Here is a 20982-nt window from a genome sequence, read left to right as displayed (position 1 = left end):
TCTCATCCCCCCACACCTCTGGCCTGTACCCCAGTTCTTGTACGCATAAATAAATCTCTTTAAAAAAAAGTTTCTTATTTAAGTCCTTGGTAAGTCCTACATGATTTCATGGTTCCTTTCTAAGATTCTTTCCGCTCTCTGTTCAGAGAAGAGGTAAACAATGTGTAACCTTTTTCACTTTACCCTTCCCTAGGAATATTGATGTACTCCTTCTTCCAAAGATCTACACCCTCTTTTCATGGGAGCAGAGGAAAATTCTCCCCATTATCTTCAGTGAGATAAAGGAAAAATATTCTTGAGAAATAATCTTTTGAATGATAGTCTCAGTCCAGAACTTAAGGTCTAGAACCTAACACATGTTAATCAGTGACCTTGTATGCTGGAGTAAATGAGCATTAGAAGGAAAAAGAATATCTTATAGGGAAACAAAAAGATTAAGAAATCCTACTTTAAAGTAGACTATGCTAATGCAGTATTTGGATCTAAGTAGAAGGTCAAACCTTGAAGATGCTGCTCTCACTCTGAGAAGTGTGTTCATTAAGGCTACACAAAAGGAGAAAATATATGGACAGTAAGTTTATATTTACAGTCAACTGCCCTCATCTCTGCCCTCTGACATGCACAGGGTTTACTTTCTCAAATGACGTAAGAAGGACTGCCTTTCAGGGTGTTCTTTTCAAGGCGGAATCAAGGAAGCCACACTCTCCCTCTTCCATCTCTGTTAGTCTTGGTGACAAGTGAGCAGCCAACGCTGAGGGCACTCACGTTGGCATTCGCTGGCGCTCTCTGCAGTTGCCCTCCTCCATGGCCGGTCATTGAAGAAAGGAAGACACTTCTCACAGTCTACCCCGTAAGTATTGTGCTTGCAGTTACATGCCAGCTTGCCAAATTCATTCTTCACACACTCACTTGCATGCCCGTTACATTTACATCTGGGGAGAGAAGAGACACTCAAAAGAGTGGAATAGCTACAAAGTCCTAGAAATTAATTTCTTTCCATAGTCACAGAAAGATGATGCACCCAGACAACTTCAAATGATTTCACAATGTCTTTCAGTTTTACCATTCAGAATTGTAAACTGAGGAGCTGAACAATATAAGTAATGGCTGTTTGAGTTTTCAGTATGAGGAAAAATGAAACAAGCAAAAGACCAGAAAGGCAGCTTTATTTAACAAGGGATGGGATATAAACCAGACATCCCTAACAATTTCTGAAGACACCTGTGGGATCACTGTCTGCAGTCAAATGTGTGTAAAGAGGTGGACAAGTGTAGTGGCTACAGCGAGCATGGACTCAGAAGCCAGGCTGCCTGTTGAGAGCCTGCCCTATTATCAATCAATGTAACCTTTGTGCCTCACCTGGAAGACAGGGGGATAATGATTTCTGCATCATCAGGTTATCAGGAGAGCTGTGTTATGTGCCAAGAACTATGTGAGCACATAAGTCAATAACTATATCAGCAATATTCTGCTAAAATGAGTGATTTTAAGGTTCTCCAATCTGAAAATTGTAAGTCACTCTAGGCTCCTCACCACCATATGGATCTCTAGTACTGACAGACTGTCAGACTATTTTGGCAAAGAGTCCCTTGAGGGTCCCCTAGATGCAGGTATAATCATAAACTAATGGCTCAAGGAAATCTCATGAAAATGAACATGCTCTCTGGGGCACTGATGTTTCCCTCATCAGCTTTCTTAAAAACAGCCATCAGTTCCCTTAATAACACACTCAAACACTTCTGAAGCACCTACATTGTGCCAGAGTGAATCCCAAATTGCTGTCTCCTGCTCTCTGTCCCAAACTCCTGTCCTTGACTGCTACATACAGAGATATCTGCCACTATCTACAATTTTGCCTGTCTAAAAATAAACTTACCATGTCCTTGAATTAGTTTGACTTAAGTTACTTTGTTAATGGTACTATCATTCTCCTGATCACCAAACCTTAAAATCACCTTTGATTAAAACCCTGATAATTCTTTCTTCACAGTAAAAAGCATCCACATGTTCCTTTTCACCCTGTCATCAGATATTTGTTGCTAACACCTAGAGCACATGGTGTCATCACAGGAATATAAATTCTCCTGCTTGTACGCTGCTCACCCTGCCTTCATACTAATCTTCCCAACCCACTGTTTTCATTTCATAGACCTACTCTAAAAATTCTGCATCATTTCATTGGTTACAGTGTCTATCAATTTTCACCAAGCATTCCCATACCAGGGACACTGTTGTTGAAACCTCAAGTCTAAAACAGGAGCAATAAGTCCAAGACTCTTGACCTCCTACCTAAAATCTCTGACCACCAAACTATCACTCTCGCGTAACAACCCTACAATTCCATATATGACATTTTCCTGAGGTCACACGGCTTTATACTCTCCCAACTCTTAAGTCTTTGCTCATGACATGCCCATCTGGCATCCAACCCAGATATCCTTCCTCCTTATCAAAAGCTTACCCATTCTTTAAAAGTCTATTTAGATCCCATTTGCTTCTCCAGCCTGACAGTTCTGTCATACGGCACCTTTTCTGACATATGGCATCTTTGCTAGTGGCTTCACCTTCTAGTTTAAAAAGTGATGGCACTAACATTTAATTTTTCACATTGTCATATATAGCCGGCCCTGTTCATTTCTAGGATCCTAGAAGGTTGAGTCATTCTTGGGAGGAAAAGGTCAATCTTACACCTCTTTAGAGGCTTCACAGTGCCTATCATGGTGCTTTGCCCTTAGTGCTCAATAGAAATCACTAGGTGTGCTGATTTCACATGGCTTTAGAAAATCTAATTGTTTTGTTTCCAGGACAGTGAGGTCTCTGACAAGAAAGATATCTGAGGTTGGTTCCTATCTTCCCAGCCAAACATCACTCACAAAGCACTGCTGCCCGGCTGCTGGTAAAGAATAGTCTAAAACATTATGAAGATATTTGCAAACAAGTTGCTACATTCACTCCTAAACAGATTTGATCATTTACTTACCTACCACCCACAGCAAAATCAGAGATTGCATAATAATAGGACTTGAGGACCTTCGGGTCATTAAACACTTCGTCTCCAAAGGTGTTCAAGCGATTCAGAGTGACCCTGATGTCAGTGGCAGTTACCCATTCCTGTTAGAAAACAAAACAGACCCAGAAATGGCAGATAAAGAACATGGATGTGCAATGCGTAAGTGTGACAAAAACTTTTTTTTTTTAAAGATTTATTTATGCATACAAGAACTAGGGTACAGGCCAGAGGTGCAGAGGTGAGAGGATTCACCAGAGACAGAGTGGGGAACAGAACAGGCAGACTGACTGAAATACACTGCTGAGGGGAGCAGCGGGCGAGGCAGGAGAGGGCTGCTGTGCCATGTGGGTAGCTCCCTGGCTGGGGATCAAACTCGTGGCTGCAAACAGCTTCATAGGTTGTGTCTTAACCCCTTGCGCCACCCGAGAGGCCCAAGTGTAACAAAATCTTCTAAACAGATAATGCATCAGTTAACTTCTGTGCTCTTGTGCATCAACCCTATTCTAATAACCAGTGACTCCATTAATTTCTCATTCTTTTTAATTCTTTTCTGCTTTGAGCAAAGCTGTTCTTTTATTACCTGAGTCCCCCCAAAGCAGGAATACTACTTTCTTCACGAGATTGTTGAGAGGCTCAAAGGTAATATACTCTCAATACCTAGTGCTTAGGTACACTGGTCACTGCCTCTTCCTGCCCATTTGGTCCCATCTGTCTCTCCCTCCATACCCAATCCGTTACTGACAGACCTGGGAGAGACCCCCAAGTACAAAATCACCATAAACTCTTACTGAACAAGCCAGTGCGGTCTTTGTTTTGACCCTTCCCACATACAGTGTCACTTCTCTAAAACCCTCCCCGGCCACTCTATCTAAAATTGATTGCCCCCGCCCCCACCCAACTCCCTATATGCTGTTATATGTTTCCACACCCCATGCCCACAGAGTGTAAGTCACATGAGGGTAGAAATACCTGGTTTTGTTCACTGCAGTTTTCCTAGTGTTTAGCATAGATACTCAAATAAAATATGCTGAATGAATGAAAGAATTTGAAGAAGCCACAAATGATGGAAGGTGAGCCATAATGGCAGAGGACAAGAAAGAAGGCTTTATAGCTTTTCCCTGGTTTTATGAGACCTTAGTCGTAATAAATGCCCTTTCAATGAGCTAGTATCGATCAGATGTTTACCGTTGTAGTAGATTATCATAGTAATGATCCTAATGCATCACATCTGCCAGTGCCCAACCCCCATGCAGTCCCTTCCATGCTGACTTTAGGTTGGGCATGTGGCTTGCTTTGGTCAAGAGAACATCAGCAAACATGTCCCAAGCAAAGGTATGAGAAGCACTTGCACCCCAGCATTTACCCTCTTAGAATACTTCGAGCATCCCCTGAAAAAGCCTGATCTAGCCTCCTTGCAGATGTGAGACCAAAGTGAGAAAGAAATCCAGCACCATGCCACAGAGTAAGCCCAGGTCCACACAAATCACTAGAGATAACAAAGCACGACTATTTAACACCATCAAGCTCCAAGGTAACATATTATCTAGAACCACCCAAGGACACCACGCCCACTTGGGTCCTCTCCTGGGACAGAATCACCCATGGCAACAGAACAGGCAAGCACAGAGCTGTTGGGAGTCCTCGTGTTCAGGAAGCTCCATGTGAAACTGGGAGGTTCACCCCGATCAAGATGCATTGCAAGAACCCTGCCAAACACCTGGCATATAGAACAACACGGAGCTAATCTCCCATGAAGCCTCCAACTGGAATTAGAAAGGAGAAGAGAGGATGATTTCACTGTATCCAAACTTGGAAGGCCAATAACAACTCCCACTCATGGCCACAATGTTAGGAATCTTTCAGTCTGTAATGTAAATAACTAAACATATCTCTGTGTTTAATGCTTATTATATCTTCTCCAGGCTTCTTCTTTATCACAGCTCTCCTTGAAGCAAAGCTTCTCAAAGGAGGACTATAAGCCATTCCTTTCATAATGGGCACCTGAAAAAGAACAGACTCTGGACTTTGCAGGGTTTGAATGCCAGTGCTGCCATTAACTGTGTGATTCAAGGCAAGTCATGTTATCTTTTCTTAGCCTCTGATTCCTCATCTACAAAAGGGAGATAATAAAACTACTTACTTTTATAAGTTATTGTGAGGGTTAAATGAGTTAACCTATCAAATATATCTAAAGAGTTCAGAATGTTTGTCACATTAAGACCCATTATAGAAAGTGAAAATAAATGCTAATTTATAACAAAGCCAATATAGCCTTAGTAATATTCCTACAAAGTGGAAATAGGAAGGCTCTCCTCTCCCCATCTGGGAGACCACAGCTTCTGGAGGGAGCTTAAGGAGCCAACCACCTCTTTCCCTATTGTCGGACCAGCTAAATGTCCTATCACCGTCAGCTGTCACACCAGCTAAAAGTTAATCCTCCATGCAACTGGAAAGCAAAAGCCAGAGCTCTTAAATCCAGAGACACATAATTAGTGTTTTTGCATAATGCTAACAACTGGCCAAATCTATTACAGATGTCCATAGCATTTTTACCACATATAGTCTCATGAGTTCTTCTAGCAAAAAGGGCAGCAAATCTCAGAATTCCTCCAGTGGGGAAACTGCTCATGACAAGCCCACAAAGAACATAGTTAGCAAAGATGCCAGAAAACCACAGACATAACATTACCTCACTGCTTTTTCCTACTGACTATACTATTGACTCTCCAGTAAAATAATCTGTGTAGGAAGAAACAAAGCTAGCAAATGCTCGCTAGCTGATCAACTTATCCCCACCATTCAATTTTCTGCTTTTTTGTCTATCAAAGTCAGATATGCCTTCTGCCATTTAATTTGAACACATCACTGTTGCGAGAAACACTTTTCTCAAAGGCCTCTGCAAGCGTTCAGTGCTCACTATAACCTCAGAGTTTATCAAAATCACAGGTCTCCTAGCAACCTACAGAAATGCAATGGAAGAGGAGAACTTGACCACAGAGCATCATGTTCTCATCCTTTGCTACTGTCCAAATGCATACAACCAATTTACATTTCCAGAACATAATAAATTCCAGAAAGAAAGACACAAAAACATAAAGACCAGAAAAAAAGGGGGACTCCCTGTTTAGAAATCTCAACAGCGCTACATAAAATGTACAGAGCATTTGCAAACCCACAATCAGTATTCCTTGTCTCAAAACAGGCTGCCCCCATTTAGATGCTAAGCTCAGTCATGTGCCAGAAACGTCTCCAGTTTTGTGTTTACATGCTGAGCATGGTATGAGGCTCATCAATCTCTCCACAATCAAGAACCAGGACATAAGTTCACAGAAATCTAAGCAATATGTAAAGATTCCATTTTGGGGGGAGGGGGGCTTGTAAGGAATAAGCACACAGAATTTACAAGGAAAAAAAATTCTTAATTCCATTTTTAAATAGGGAATGTTTCCATCACAATGTGTTAGCACCATGCCAGAGGTACCCACATTTGCACAAACACCAGCAGATTTAGCTGTCGAGGATTTTTCACAGTGACCGGTAATGGTGCCAGACAAATCACTCGAAATTTCCGTGTACCACAATGCAGAAAGGTGGTGATCTTAAATAGCTTGTTTTGATTATTCCCCCTTGCTACAGTTAAAAAATATTTTTCATTTTGTCAAATCAAAGAGGAGGTAAGAAAGAATGCAAGAAAACTGGGTAAATTAGTTCAAATATCCTCCTCAAGACACTGCCACCTCAAGTAATAGGTACTAAAGTTAAAGTTTTCAATTTCTTAAAAAATAAGCAAAGTTTACCCATCAAGGTTAGTACATTAAGAACAAAACAAACGTCATCTGGGCAGTAGGAACAAAATCACTAACAGTCACAGAAGAGCAGAATATAAGCCAGTCTTTGTCTGCCTTGCCAGAGGGAGCCTCCTCCTGCCCCTGGCCTCAGAAGTAAGCATACAGGCTCCCCTCACAACCTTCCCGCATCCTGTTTGCAGAAAAACTACCTGGCTCCAAAGTCAACCTCTGGATGCCTACCTGCAGGACGGGGCTGTTGTCAAAGTTGTAGGCACTGGGCCTTCCTTCCAGGGTGGAAAAGGCTACGTTGCCCCCAGTGAGCGGGGAAATGTCGCTGAACTCGTCTGTGCACAAGGCCTGCTGCTCGTCCCCTCCTGTCCGGATGAAGCCTCGGTTGGCCTTGAAGTAGGTGTTCTCGCAGGAGCCACTGTAGTACTGGTATGGGGTCCAGGGCCCATCCTCCCGGGTGCGCTTGTAAATGGCGAAGCTCTCGGGGCGGCTGGTGTGGAACTTGAGGCGCACGTAGGTGATGTCAAATGCTTTTCCTGTGGGACAGACATCCGAGATGACATGTCACGTGCAAGAAGCAAAGAATTCCCTGTTATTCCCAGCTTGCTCTGGGACTTAACCAAGACTGTAAACTCCCATGTCTACCAAATTAACAAGAATCCAGAACACACAGCACACTGGCTGTGTCCGACAAACTATTCTAAACCTGGAACACTACAGTTGCCCACAAAAATGAGAAGCTAGTGGGTTCATAGGTTGGCTCCTAAAAGCCTGTTCACACCGAGCATTACAAAATGTTGCTATTGGGGCCTCCCCTGGTGGCGCGGTGGTTGAGGCTGGGCTGCGAGGCTGCCCACAGCCTCTGCAGTGCCAGTTCGTTCCCTGGCTTCCGGCGAGGGTCCCACACACACAAAAAAAAATGTTGCTATGAAAAATGATAGCATGCATTACTACTGTACTTATCCTGCTAAATAATATAATAAACCTATTGGTTCTTAATGTTGGTGCTTCAGGAAAAGCTTAATTAAAAGAAAAACAACACATTTGTTGACTTTCCAAACAGTCTCCTGGGCATCTTCACGACTTTTAAAACTCATTCTTCATTGAGTATAACGTAACTTCTTAATGCAGGAAGAGTATCACCAGCTCTATTCTTTGACTTCTTTACCAGGTTAAGAAAGAGAAATCTGAGAGAGGGAGAAGAGGGCTGACAAAGGAGGCAGGAAGAAGCGCAGGAAAGAAGAAAAAAATCCTCCAGTAGTTCAACAAAGAAGCATAAGAAGAAAAGGAGAAAGTGGTTTAAACAAGTTGTGCGTGAATATTCTAAACAGCTGTATGTGGGATGTAAAATCTAAGCAGGGAAGGGCAGCAAAAGGGAGGAGCCAGGGTGCTATCACCCTCTGAAGCAGACTCACTGGTGAGAGCCAGCATGGTCTGATGGCTAAGACAGCTTGGTGGGCAGCCAGCGTGCCCTCAGTAGGGAAGAGGTAATGCAAGAGTATCTACGCATTGCTAACTCCATGCTATTCCTTGTGGGAATTTGTGGGGCATCACTACATGCTCGACTCCCTGAAATACACTTTGGGGGACAAAGGATGTGTCAAAACATATGGGGTCCTTGGTCTCAAGGAGCTTAGTCTTCTCTTCCCAAGTGAGTTGACACCACAAGCACCTTTGAACCCTCTGCCACAAAGTTCACAGAATAGGCATCCCTGCACTCCCAGAAGAGTTGGGGAGAGACTGGTGCTACTCTCTCACCTCCTTGTCCCTACTCATCCCCATGCAGTGATGCTCTCTCTTGCTGCCCGCCTGAGCCCCAGCTCCTCAATTACTCCTCAGCACCAGGCAGCACCCTGAGGCTGGCAGCTATCCTCTACCACATCCAGGACTAAGGGGGTGAGCTCAACTGGGATGGAAGGGGGAGTGGGGAGCAGAAGGGCCATGTCCTGGATCAGGTATGTGTCCTGGCTCTGCTCTTCAATCTAGTTTTATCTACAGTAAAACTGAACATGATGAGACCTGACTCTACGCTCAATTGGTTCAGACCTTAAAAAGAGAGGTATGATAAACTGTTGCTCCACATACACAAAACATACTCACATACGTTATCCTGAACACAAAGGCATAGGGCACAACTATACTTCTTTAATTACTAGCTGTATGATTTCTGCTCTGCCATTTCACCTAATAATGACAGTGGTAATTCCTGAACCCACTTTAAAGAGCGTGTAGAAGGTCAAATGGAGATCTTGCACATACCTAACTAATTGTAAAACTCTATACAAATGTGGGCCTCCCCGGTGGCGCAGCGGTTGAGCGCTGGGTTGCGAAGCTGCCCGTGACCTCTGCGGCGCCGGTTTGATCCCCGGCTGCTCCCTGGCCACCGGAGGAGGGTCCCACATGGCGCGCAGACCTCTCCTGCCGCCCGCTGCTCCCCTCAGCAGTGTACTTCGGTCCTTCTGCCTGCTCTGCACCCCGCTCTGGCTCTGGTGAATTCTCTCACCCTCCCGCACTTCTGACTGTACCCAGTGCATGTATAAACAAACAAACAAACAAGTAAAATAAATAAATAAAGCATGCCTCTATTTAAAAAAAAAAAAAAAAAGAAAAAAAAAAAAAAAAAAAATATTCCCAAAAAAAAAAAAAAAACAAAAAACTCTATACAAATGTAAGAGTAAATAGGGTTGCTAAATAGGGTTTAGAAGGAAGTTCCTGAACTAGGAACCTGGATACACTCACATGTAAGCGCCTGAATGTACCAGGGACAACCTGGTACAATCACCAAAGGCTATTATACAGTTCTGGATCTCCTCCATAGTATGTAATACAATATCTTCCCTAGACACAGGCCATGCAAATGTAGTTTACAACCCTTCTGTTAAAAGAATGCAAATTTAACTTGTATCTCTGCTGTGTCAACAATGTCAATGCATCATCTTTGAATGAGGGTGAGGTTATAATATGGTATCTGTGGCATTCCAGAGACTATCTGAAAGACATTCCAGAACAGTAAAACAATTTATAGTCTTATTCAGGAGTAGGTGGCTTGGGATGTTCAAAGGCTTACTCACTGGTTTGTAGATTACAGGTTGAATACCTTTGTTTTTCTACGGTCTACATTTCTGGCATCAAATTGTTCTTTAGCAACCCAATCTACTAGAGATTAGATCAAAGGAGAGAAGGTAAAATGGACCAGAGTATCCTGTATTGCAAACCATGATCTGCACCACGAAGGCACACTCTGAAATGGGCACATGTGGTCACACTCCTGCAGGCGAGGATACAGAACCAGGGGTGGGCGAACATCCAGAAACCTACTTTATTAGCATCAACATTTGAAGCATTCTAGCTAGCAGATGCTGGTCCCCTGAACTCCATTTCTCATTCTAATCTACAGCTGTAATCTACAAAGGAGGCTCATACATTCCCCACAAAACAGCCACCAGCACTGCACTGAGAGTTGCAGTCTTCACGGTTACAGATCACTGCAATCCTGGGTGATGGGTGACAAAGCATAATGTTTGGGGAACTTGGAGGAAAGTCACTTAAACCAAATTTGTGAAGCCAAGTGACATTTTCAAAAGGAAGTGACATTTACATACAGCATCTGAGAAATGCAAAGGAATTAGCTAAGCACACTAGGCTTGGCCATCCAGGCAGATGAAACAGTATGTGAAATGCCCAGAAGACACAGAGGAGTGACTGCTATCGGGTCAGAGTTGTAGGGACAGCTAGAACAGAGACAGTGACTGGAGATGAGCTAACTAGGAAGCAGAGCAGGCCTGGAGCAAGGCCATGTTAAAGAGCAACCATGACATACGTGCAACTGAGAGCCTCAGTCGTGTCAGGAAGTATATAATTGGATTTTCAGAAAGATCACTCTGGCCACTGTGTGGAGATGGACAGGTTGGAAGGGACATAACTCAAGGTGGAGAGAATAGTTAAGCAGATGTGGCCGGAATTCTGGGGAGATGACAGTGGCTGAACTAAGAAGAAAGACACCATAATAAGAGAGGTGAATGGATCTGACTGAGGTGCAGGATGCCAACCTTAAGAATAAATTGGTAGCTTATGTGGAGGAGTGGGGAGGCAAGAAAAAAAATGGGAGCCACTTTTGAAAACCTTTACTTTTTTATCCTGTTAATAGTGTCTCACTGTCAAAGCTTCTTTACCCATTCCATAAGATGGAAGAATAAAAAATAAAATTCAGTTTCCTAGTTCAAACACAAGCAAATGGATAGTTACCATGTATGGAAAGAGAGAAAAGAAGGTTAAGCAGTTAGAGCCAAGAGGAGGTGGAGAGGGCAGGTTGGAGAGATGAGTACATCTTTGGATGCATTGTTTTGAGGCAACTGTGGATCATCTGGACAAGAGGAAATGTCTAGGAGGGAGCGGGAAGAGTAGTCTGCAGGCCACAGGGAGACATCTGCATTAGTGATACAGAACTGGGATTCAATAGCACGCAGAAGGAATGTGAAGATTTGGGTGTGGTTGAGATTAATGAGGCAAGTGTGTTGAGTGAAAAGAGAGCTGACTTTTGGGGTCACGCTAGGAAACACCAGCATTAAAAGCATAGACAGAGAAGATGAGACAACAAAAGACTGGAAAGTCAGAGGAAAGAGGGCAGATAAAAGAGTACAAACATCACAGAAGCTTAAAACACAGCGTTTTAAAGAGGGAACAATTGATGGTGTTAAAACTGCTGAGAGAGACTAGCAGGATAAAGACTAAGAAGTGTACATTGGCTTCTAGTCACTGAGAAGTCACTTCCACACTTAGTGAGAGCATTCCAGAAGGGAATGGTGTGGTTTCCCATTGAGGATGAATGGCAGATAGGAGGTGGATGATACAGGGAGTGTATGATATGATTGGATATCATATCCAATCATAAAGGGGAGGAGAGAGGAAAAGATGACAAATGGAAGGGAAATAGGGTCAAGGGAAGATTTTTCCCTTTCTTGGTCTTTATGATATGAGAGAAGAGGGTATAGTGCATGCTCAAGTAAGCAGAGAGGGAAAGACTGTAAATATGCACTGGGAGACAAGAGGGGGAGTTAGTGATGCAAAGTGGACTGGCTCCACACAGGAAAAGACATGTGTCCTTGCATTTTATCTGTGTGCACATGCAAGTGACTTTGTAGGTTTTAAGTGATGAAAGTTGAAAGAGTTCAAACTGGATGACTTTTTTTTCTGTGCAGTGAAAACTAAGGTGTACCTGCTAAGTTGGGGGCAAAGCTGGTGGGGAATATTTGACGTGCATAGAAATGTTATAAGAACCACTGTAGAGACCAGAAGAGAAATTGACTAGAGAAGGAGAAAGGTGGATTGGCAGAAGAGGGTGGGAGGTGGGGCCTCTGAATGGATTTCTTTGAAGAGGCCTGATTTTCTACAGCAGCACTTAGCAATCCTCTATAGATGCAAATGGAAGGACAACAGGGTGGGGTTTGAAGTTAGCTCAAGGAATATGAACTACAATCTGAAAATAAACAAGGAAAAAAATACAGAAAATGGAGTGGAAGAGTCAAGGCTTGAGTTATAGGAACTATGCAGAATTATCTGCAACCTTGGCTAAATCAAGAAGTGGAAAGCCAAGGAGCTCATTGTTATTCCACTAAGCAGTTACCACTGAGACCTATCTCTGTCTCTCTGTCTCTGTCTCTGTCTCTGTGTCTGTCTCTCTTGTTCTACTTCTTTACTCTTTATCTGCATATCCTACTCATTTCAGTTGAGAAAGTAAGATCTCGTTTAATGGTTTTAAATAGAAAATAGGTGGGCCTCCCCGGTGGCACAGCGGTAGAGCGTTGGGTTGCGAAGCTGCCCGAAGCCTCTGCAGCGCCGGTTCGATCCCGGCCACAGGGCGAGGGTCCCACATGGCACGCAGACCTCTCCTGTTGCCCCCTGCTCCCCTCAGCAGTGTACTTCGTCAGTCTGCCTGCTCTGCTCTCCCCTCTGGCTCGGGTGGATTCTCCCACCCTCCCTCCCGCACTTCTGACTGTACCCAGTGCTTGTATAAATAAATAAATAAATCTAAAAAAAAAAAAATAGGACCGGTCAGGTCTCCTGAATCCCTGTCCAAGGATAACTACAACTAGCCTTGCACTATGTAAAAGCAGACAGCATAAATTGAAGGTAAAGAGGTCAAGCCAAGCAATTAAGAAAATCAGTAAGAACAAGCCTGGAAAAGTTTTCTAGCAGCTATGCAACCAGAACATCTTCCACCCCTCACCTCACGTTCATGCACATGAAGGCTAACTACGGTTATACACCCTCAAGAAAATATTTAGCTTCTGAATGTTTAACTGCCTTTCCCCCTCCCTCTGCCACATTCCTTCCATAAACAAAAAAACTCAAGTGCAGATGTTTAGAATGAAACACACGAAATTAACTAATACTTCCTGCTCCAAGTCTTACAGTTCATTGCTGACTGACGAGATGGGAAGGGAAGAGGGTTGCCTGGACAATGAGAATCCAGTCTTTGTTCATGTAGGACCAAGCCAAGGAATTCTGCTTAAGCCTCCTACATGGTGAAGTATTTGTAATCTCTGACCAGGGGAGAAACCCTTCCTGTCTTAGAATTGGATCCAAGCACTGACTGCTGGGGAACATAAATGCTTCTCTGTTATGCACAGCTCAGAAGGATTCCATGAGGATCTTGTGAAACAGCCTCCTTTACAGTGAATTAATGAACAACAATGGCTATACAGAAATTTCTGAAACTTCAAAATGCCCTTCCATGGCCTGAATTAGACAAAGAAAACTAGTTCAGTCTAAAGTACCAAATTAGGAGTAATTGATTCACTATTGTTCTTAAGAGTTAACTCATTAGAAAGAAGATGACGTGTTCTTTGCAGAGTGCAAATATCCTAGAAGATAAGGAGACTTGATATTAAGAACACAACACTTTTAATAGAGTGACAGCACATAAAGTCAATCAGCAATGGTAGATGTTTAGGCTACTAAATGAGATTCTCCAAACAGTTAACACAAACAGTAGTTGCAGAAAGCAACTATTTGAAATGTTTTCAATTTTGTTACCATAATTGTTGGCTGAAGTAAGGGTTCCCGGCACAACGTGTCCAGCTGCACACCAGCTGTTATTGTTCCACCTCAGCAGACAGTTTGCACAAGTATGGCCTTGCCAATCAAGATGACCCAAGGCCAAGTTAATGCTGAATGTGGGATCCTCAAGTAGACACAGGCGGGTGGTCAGAACACAGAAGGAGAAGGAACGAACTCTAAGGCACATGCAGAATGTGTTGAGGTGACCTCTGTACGTGGAGTTGTTCCAACTGCTGAGAAACTCAGGTCTAACTGCCCATTGAAGGGCTAGTTTCTATTGCCCGAAACTCATCTTCAAAGTAGATTGTTTTAAAAGATAAACTCATGCCATTTGAAGCTACATGGAGGGAGCTGGAAGGGGTTATGCTCAGTGAAGTAAGTCAGAAGGAAAAAGAAAAATATTGGAATGTTTCACCTACAGGAGGAATATAGGGAAACTGAATAAAGGATCAAAAACAAAAAGGACAAAACTTGTAAGCAACTATAGAGCCGAGGCATACAACAGAGGAGGAGGAAAGAAAGGGCTCAAAACAGGGAAAGGCATAACAAGGGGACTATGGTGACAGTTCATGGGTGATGTGGTGGTGGGAGATTTACCGGAACTACACTTGAGGGGAGAAATCGTATACTGTACAAAAATGAATAACGATGTAAGAAAATAAAAAATTTCAAAAAAAAGTAGATTGTTTTTAAATCATAATTTTTTCCCTTTCCATTAAATTTCAGTGCTCCTTTTTCGTGGCCTCTCTCTTATCAATCAGCGAAATGCCACCAGTTCAAAGGACAATCCCACAGAGAAAGTAGATCTAAGTCAGCACAACTCTGAATAAGGACAAGTAACACTATAGCTTCATAAGTAACCTTCATTTTAATGGAATTTATTAACATGTAAAGGAATTTACAATTTTATGAAGTGTTCCTTTCAAATGAATAAATAAAAAGCTTCGAGGGTTCCTACTTCCCAAGTATGTGCAGCAAACACTTCCTATTTTCTATGGTCTCTGATGTGACAGAGACAAGCTGAGGTAAGCAGTGCTGATCAGGGGGTATTGCAATTCCAAGCTGCCATGATGAAATATAACAAAGCAGGTAGATAAAAGAGAAGATAATCATTTTGGATTTTTTAAAAAAGCTATAAATTCCATACCAAAGGTTACTTATAAAAACTGTGGCATGGCTATAACAATGGAGCTAAGGGGAAAATAAGAGTTTTGAAAAAAATTGGTATGAACTGGGGGAAGTCATACCCATTAGTTGAGGGAAATTAGATGTTTCTTTAAAGTACCAAATTTAAAGTTTACACCAAGGGAGATCATCTTAGCCTCTTTCTAATACCCTACTAACTGAACAGGACATGGTACTGATCTAGTGTAAGAGCATTCAAATAAAATCTTTCTGCTTAAATGCCCAAGTGACATATCCCAAAATACCATTTGCTTTTCAGCAAACTGAAGGGACAAAACTGACTCAACCAAACACAGTAATTAAACATGAGATCATCGGGCAGCTGTTATATGAACAGAGAGAAAACACATTAATGCTAGACTATCATGCACATTTGGAGGGTAAATGTCTCACAGGTACAAATTATTGTTGGACGCTACGACATTTTTTTTTAAAGATTTATTTATTTATGCATACAAGAACTGGGGTACAAGCCAGAGGTGCCCCGGGGGAGTAAGAAGACTCATCAGAGACAGAGTGGGAAACAGAACAGGAAGACTGACCGAAATACACTACTGAGGGGAGCAGCAGACGAGTCAGGAGAGGTCTGCTGCACCATGTGGGTTTCTCCCTGGCCGGGGATCGAACTCATGCTGCAGTGGCTGTGGATAGCCTCATAGGTTGTGTCTGAACCCCTTGCGCCACCAGGGAAGCCTACTATGACATTTTTCATGATCAAAACATAAGATAAATTTATTCTAATTTGTATATCATGGTCATTTTATTCGATAACTTCACCAGAAGAGAAAAGATTCCCAAGCGAAGTTTCAAGTCAAGTACTGGGCACATGCCTTCATTAACAACTGAAACCTCATGCTGCAAGACTCAATACCAGGCCTAATTCAGGCTAGTGGGTCACAGACATGCCTGAAATCCTTGAGCTGAGCTGAAGGAATGAAGCCAGCATTCACTCCCACTCAGCCAAGCTGAAGCAAAAAAATCCACTCACTCTGCTGAACAACACTTCCAACTACAGACAAAATCGACTGACATGGAATTTAATGGAGCCACAAAAAGAAAACAAATACAAATGCTACGGAAATAAAATTAAGAAATAAAAAGGCAATGAAACAGAAGCTGCATGAATGAACCAAATTTAAAAATTGTTAAGATATAGAAAGGAAAAGGACACCATTACTTTTGGGAAACTATTTCTTGTTATATGACATCCCTACACTATTGAGAATGGCTGCATTTTGGTTTGCAATCATAACAGACAAGCAAAGAACAGTAGAAGAATGGTGAGAAAATCTGCTGGGGAAAAAAATCTAATTTGGGGGCACAGTGGTGCAATAATAGGCTAAGGTCAACTCTAATGAACCCTCTCACAAATACATACAACGCCATAGAAAGCTGGCTAATTATTTATTCCATATTCCACTATTTGCTAAGTGAGTAAAAGTCCACTGTAATAAGCTATTAGAATACCCAGTCGTTTATTTTGCTATGATGCCTTTTATTCTGCAGTTTAATTTCCAAACAACATGGTCCCTTATTCCCCTACATCACATACTATTTGCATCTGCCTCAAACAAAGAAATGAAAGAATATCATAATATATAATCTCTTAAAAACTTATGATGTCTTCTGCAGTTTTCACAATTGCTTTATTTTTATCACAGTCACCTCTATATCAAGAATAATAGCCATAACTGGTCTGGATAATTATTGCAAGTTCAATTCTATTCATTCAACAAATATTAACTGAGCACCTATTGTGTCACTGTTTTAGGCACTGGGGCAGACTACTCCCAACTTTGCAGAGCGTCCAGTGAGGTATGGAGCCTGTGTAGGCAAGAGAGAGATAGAAAGCAAACAATAATCTTATGGGAAAGGTGACGAATGATGTGGTAAAGAACAAAGTGGAAGCCAAAGGCCTGGGGAAGGTGTGCATCTTATATAGTTATCAAAGATGGCCTCGCTGACACGGATAAAGGAGAGCTCAGAAGTGAACCAGACATCTGGGAGAAGAGTATTCCAAGAATAACAAATGCCAATGCCTTCAGGCAGGAGCACCCAGCAATTTCCAGGGAAAGCTGAGGAGAATAATGTGGGTGAAGTCAGAGGGAGCAGGAAGGCAAGGACAGGGGATGAGGAAGGAGAAGCTGAGGGAAGGGAGGGACTGCCGGTCTCATAGGGCCTTATAAGGCACTGTAAGACTTTGGCTTCTATTTGAAATGAGGTGAATACCCATTGGATGATCTTGTATAAAGGAGTAACATGATCTGACTAGTATTATAAATGGATCATTCTGGTTGCTTTACTGACAAAAGATTACAGAAAGATAAGAGAATAAATCACAGCATTTTGCAATCATCCAGGCATGAAATAATGGTAGCTTAGTCCAGGGTGGAAGTGGCTGGCAGTGATTAGATTCTGGTCATATCTGGAGGGTAGAGTACATCAGTTTTATTGATGAACTGGATGTGAGGTGTAAGCTGTCATGTACTGAAAGAGTTAAGAATATGAGAGGAACTGGAGTGGGGATAGAAAGCAAGGAAATTGGGGGTGAAGTTTTGGATATGTTTGAGATGCTTATGAAACATCTAAGAGGAGATGCTAAGTTGGCAATGAAGATATACAAGTGTGGATTTCAGGAAGAGGTGCAGGCAGGAAGGAGAAGGCTAGAACTCATCAGGAGGCAGTAGTGAAGCCACAGACAGACACAACTAGGGAACAGCTACAGACCAGAGTGGTACAGAACTGGGTCTTGGGGACCTGCCAGCTCTTAGAGACGGGGAAGCAGAGAGGCTCCAGCAGAGGAGACTCAAGGGGAACAGCCACTGAAGCAGAAGACTCAATAGAGTAGAATTCCAGGAGCCAAGTTTTTACAAGCTTTTCAAGGAGAGAATGACCAACTGAGTCAAATACTCCTGAAAGACTAAGAAAGGTGAAGGTTGAGCACTGGCCACTGTGTTTAACAACTGGTGGTCACTGCTGACCTTGATAACCACTGGTTTGGGAGAATGATGGAGGGGAAAGCCAAAGAATGTTGGGGTTAGAGGCATGAGACTGGAAAAAACTAAAAAGGGCAATTTTCCAAATAATTTTGCTATAGAGAAATGACATGGTAGCTGGAGGGGCAAAAAGGGAGTTCAAGAAGTTCCTTTCTAAGGTGGGAAGAGGACATGTGCTATAGTGATAGCAATGAGCCAGCACAGAAGCTGAATTTACACTGAACGGTGAGGATTTTCTTTACTGATATAGATACATTACAGTAGGTAAGAGACCTATTGTAGTTCACAACAATGTCCTTTAGGAGAGCATCCCCAAAGATTTCTCTCAAGAGAGACGATATAATGGATATTAACAGGATCATTGAAATATCTAGATCAAAAAGAATTATATGGTATCAAATCATTCAAAACAGGAAGGCACTCCATAAGGTTCCTTTCCATTAGAGCCAACCCAGGTCTCGATGCATTCCTGCCACAGTAGCTTCCCCAGTCTGGTCCACAATAAGGTACCAGACTGACTGCTTTTAAAAGTATTTTGGTAGCTCACCTTAAACCCACCAAAATGGAACTTCTAGAGATGAGATGCAATAATCTGCATTTTTAGCAAAAGCGCCCTAGGTGATAAAAGGTACAATTATGATTGAGAAATATTGCTCTCCTATAAATGCTTCTTTCTCCTGATTCTCAGCCTTCTAAGAATCAGGTAAGAAAAGGCTTCCCTCTATGGAGCTGCACAGCAGAGTGAACCCGGGTGTGCCTGACCGGTGATGGTGACATTCGCAAGTGTTAGCTGTGCAGGCATGAGCAGTGGGCCAGAATAGCAGGCGATCTTCGTTATGACACAAATAGATGTTAAACTCCGCTGGTGCGTCTCACTCCCTACCCATGAAGGTATGGAGTGACTTGACCAGCGCCCTAATTTATTTTTCATGTTTCCTCCATCATCTATCTTATATCAGGCCCTAATGCCCAGCAAGTAGAAGTATGTATTTGATTTTGAGAAAACCTACTTCTGAAGGTTCCAGAGTGCTGTTCTTTTCATACAGAAAGTGGTCAAGAAGCCCTGTAAACTTAATTCCTCATCTCCTCTGGTTTCTATCCTTCCTCCCTCCTCCCAACAATTACTAATATTTAATAAAATGACACAAGAGCAGTTCTCAAGGACAAAGAACAGATCTGGAAGCAAATGAGTTAACTTCTGCTTCAATACACTCAAAAAGATAAGAAAACACTTTTCTTTGTCTAGAAGCCTAGACTTGTTTAAACCCAGACTCTGTCGGGTAATGCTGGCATTTTCAGGGAGGGTGTTACATTATGTCAGTTAAAGACCAGTATTGAAATATTTACTTTTCTAAGAAGAAATTTCAGGTATTTGTGTGTGTGTGCACACGTGTAGGGGCATATTGATATTAGAGAAGGACAAAGGGTAGGAGAGAACGGGGAAGAGTTCAAATAATTGAAGAACCATACAAACAGACTTGATATTCTGGATTTAAAATTTTCTCACAATTTTACACCTGATCTATAGGGTGGGCTTTTCTTTTCTCTCTTGAAATACTTTGAAAATGCTTCCAGACTTTAGCACTTCAGCCACACCTTCAGTGGCTCAGAATCTAAGGTTGGAAAACTGTAGGTCTTCTAGTCCACAACCTTTTTTTGCAAATAAAGTTTCACCAGAACTAAGCCATGCCCATTCATTTGCACTTTATCTATGGCTGCTCTCTGGCTTCGAGGGCAGAGCTGAGTAGTTGTTGAGAGAGAATGTATAAAATGTTTATGATGTGGTCCTTTACAGGTGAAAATTTGCCAACAGAGATCTAAGAAATTTAAATATGAAAACAGAGATCTCTAACTAAAACCTCTTCACCCTCTTTCCTGCAGGCATACTGCTTTAAAATTTAGTCCAAGGAAACCTGAATATTATGTTTAAAAAATGAAGGAGGAAGTCTATTCAGAAATTTTACAAGATAAAAAAATTCAAACATAGTTGATACCTAGAACTACTTATTATTTCATATAAAAAGAGGGCCACTTCTTTCCCCCTGGTAAATGAACGAGCAAAAGAATTAGCAGTTAAAAGGTGCTAGAGATTTAACTCATTTCAAAAATCAAATCTGTGATATTAACCTGTAACTCCTAGATAGCCCAAGAAAATGAAACAAGTCAAACACAAAGACAAGGAAACCAGCACTGCTGGAAAAATTAGCACCATCTTTCCCATGATGCTCCTGTCAGACCTCCCCAAGTGGAGACTTCATGGGCAGTGGCAGCAATGAATGGAGGGAAACTGATTAATCAGACCCAACAGCAATCTTAGCTGGGAGAGCAAGGAAAATGACATGTTGAAAACTGTAAAGAAAGTGGAAAATTCGGGTAAATCTCATTTAGGTCTTTGTGAGAACCTCCCTCCCTTGTCCTCTGGGTGGGAAGTCAGTCTTACACACAGGCCTCCTTGTACTTCTCCTCTCAGAGCGGATGGACAATTTACATCACGAGAATACCCTGCCAGCTGGCACTCTCTCCATAAGCGACTGATTATGAGCAGATGCCTTCCTAAGATAAGTAAAACGAATACACCCCCTTCATTTTTCATTCACCCCCCCCCCTCTGCAGAGAAATGGAAATGTAGGCTCCACACACAATATCTTTTAGAAACCAGTCAGTCTGTGTTCTCTGCTTCCCTTTATCAATCTATCAGGGGCTGTGCTTAGACTTGCTATTTGTTTCTGACTACCTCACCCCCCACCAAAATATCTAAGATATATGCAATCTCCCTACATTATTTGTAAACAATCTTACTCCTACATGCAAGCATCTGTTTATTTTTTATAATGACTTGGATTAAACACTAAATCCTTGTGCGCCTCAATTTAGAACATTTGATAATCTACAGCAACAAAGAATCAAAACTTCTAACCAGAAGTCAATCCAAATT

The 20982-nt window shown here is 42.2% G+C and overlaps 1 protein-coding gene across 2 annotated transcripts in view; it reads right to left on the bottom strand.

The window, feature by feature from the left end:
- LAMC1 (laminin subunit gamma 1) overlaps nucleotides 1-20982 on the bottom strand; it is a 127109-nt gene that overhangs the window by 38368 nt on the left and 67759 nt on the right. For both annotated transcript variants that reach the window (XM_037506271.2, XM_054693400.1), the window contains exons 2-4: nucleotides 7039-7343; nucleotides 2981-3111; nucleotides 766-932 (exon numbers count right to left, since the gene is read on the bottom strand). In XM_037506271.2, coding sequence (XP_037362168.1) covers nucleotides 766-932; nucleotides 2981-3111; nucleotides 7039-7343 — 603 coding nt within the window. The remainder of the gene's footprint in view (nucleotides 1-765; nucleotides 933-2980; nucleotides 3112-7038; nucleotides 7344-20982) is intronic.

This window comes from Talpa occidentalis, unplaced genomic scaffold, assembly GCF_014898055.3.
Source record: "Talpa occidentalis isolate TD23 unplaced genomic scaffold, MPIMG_talOcc4v2.1 talOcc4.12, whole genome shotgun sequence".
In the NCBI taxonomy this organism is placed as follows: domain Eukaryota; kingdom Metazoa; phylum Chordata; class Mammalia; order Eulipotyphla; family Talpidae; genus Talpa; species Talpa occidentalis.
This window is presented reverse-complemented; position numbering and strand designations above follow the sequence as displayed.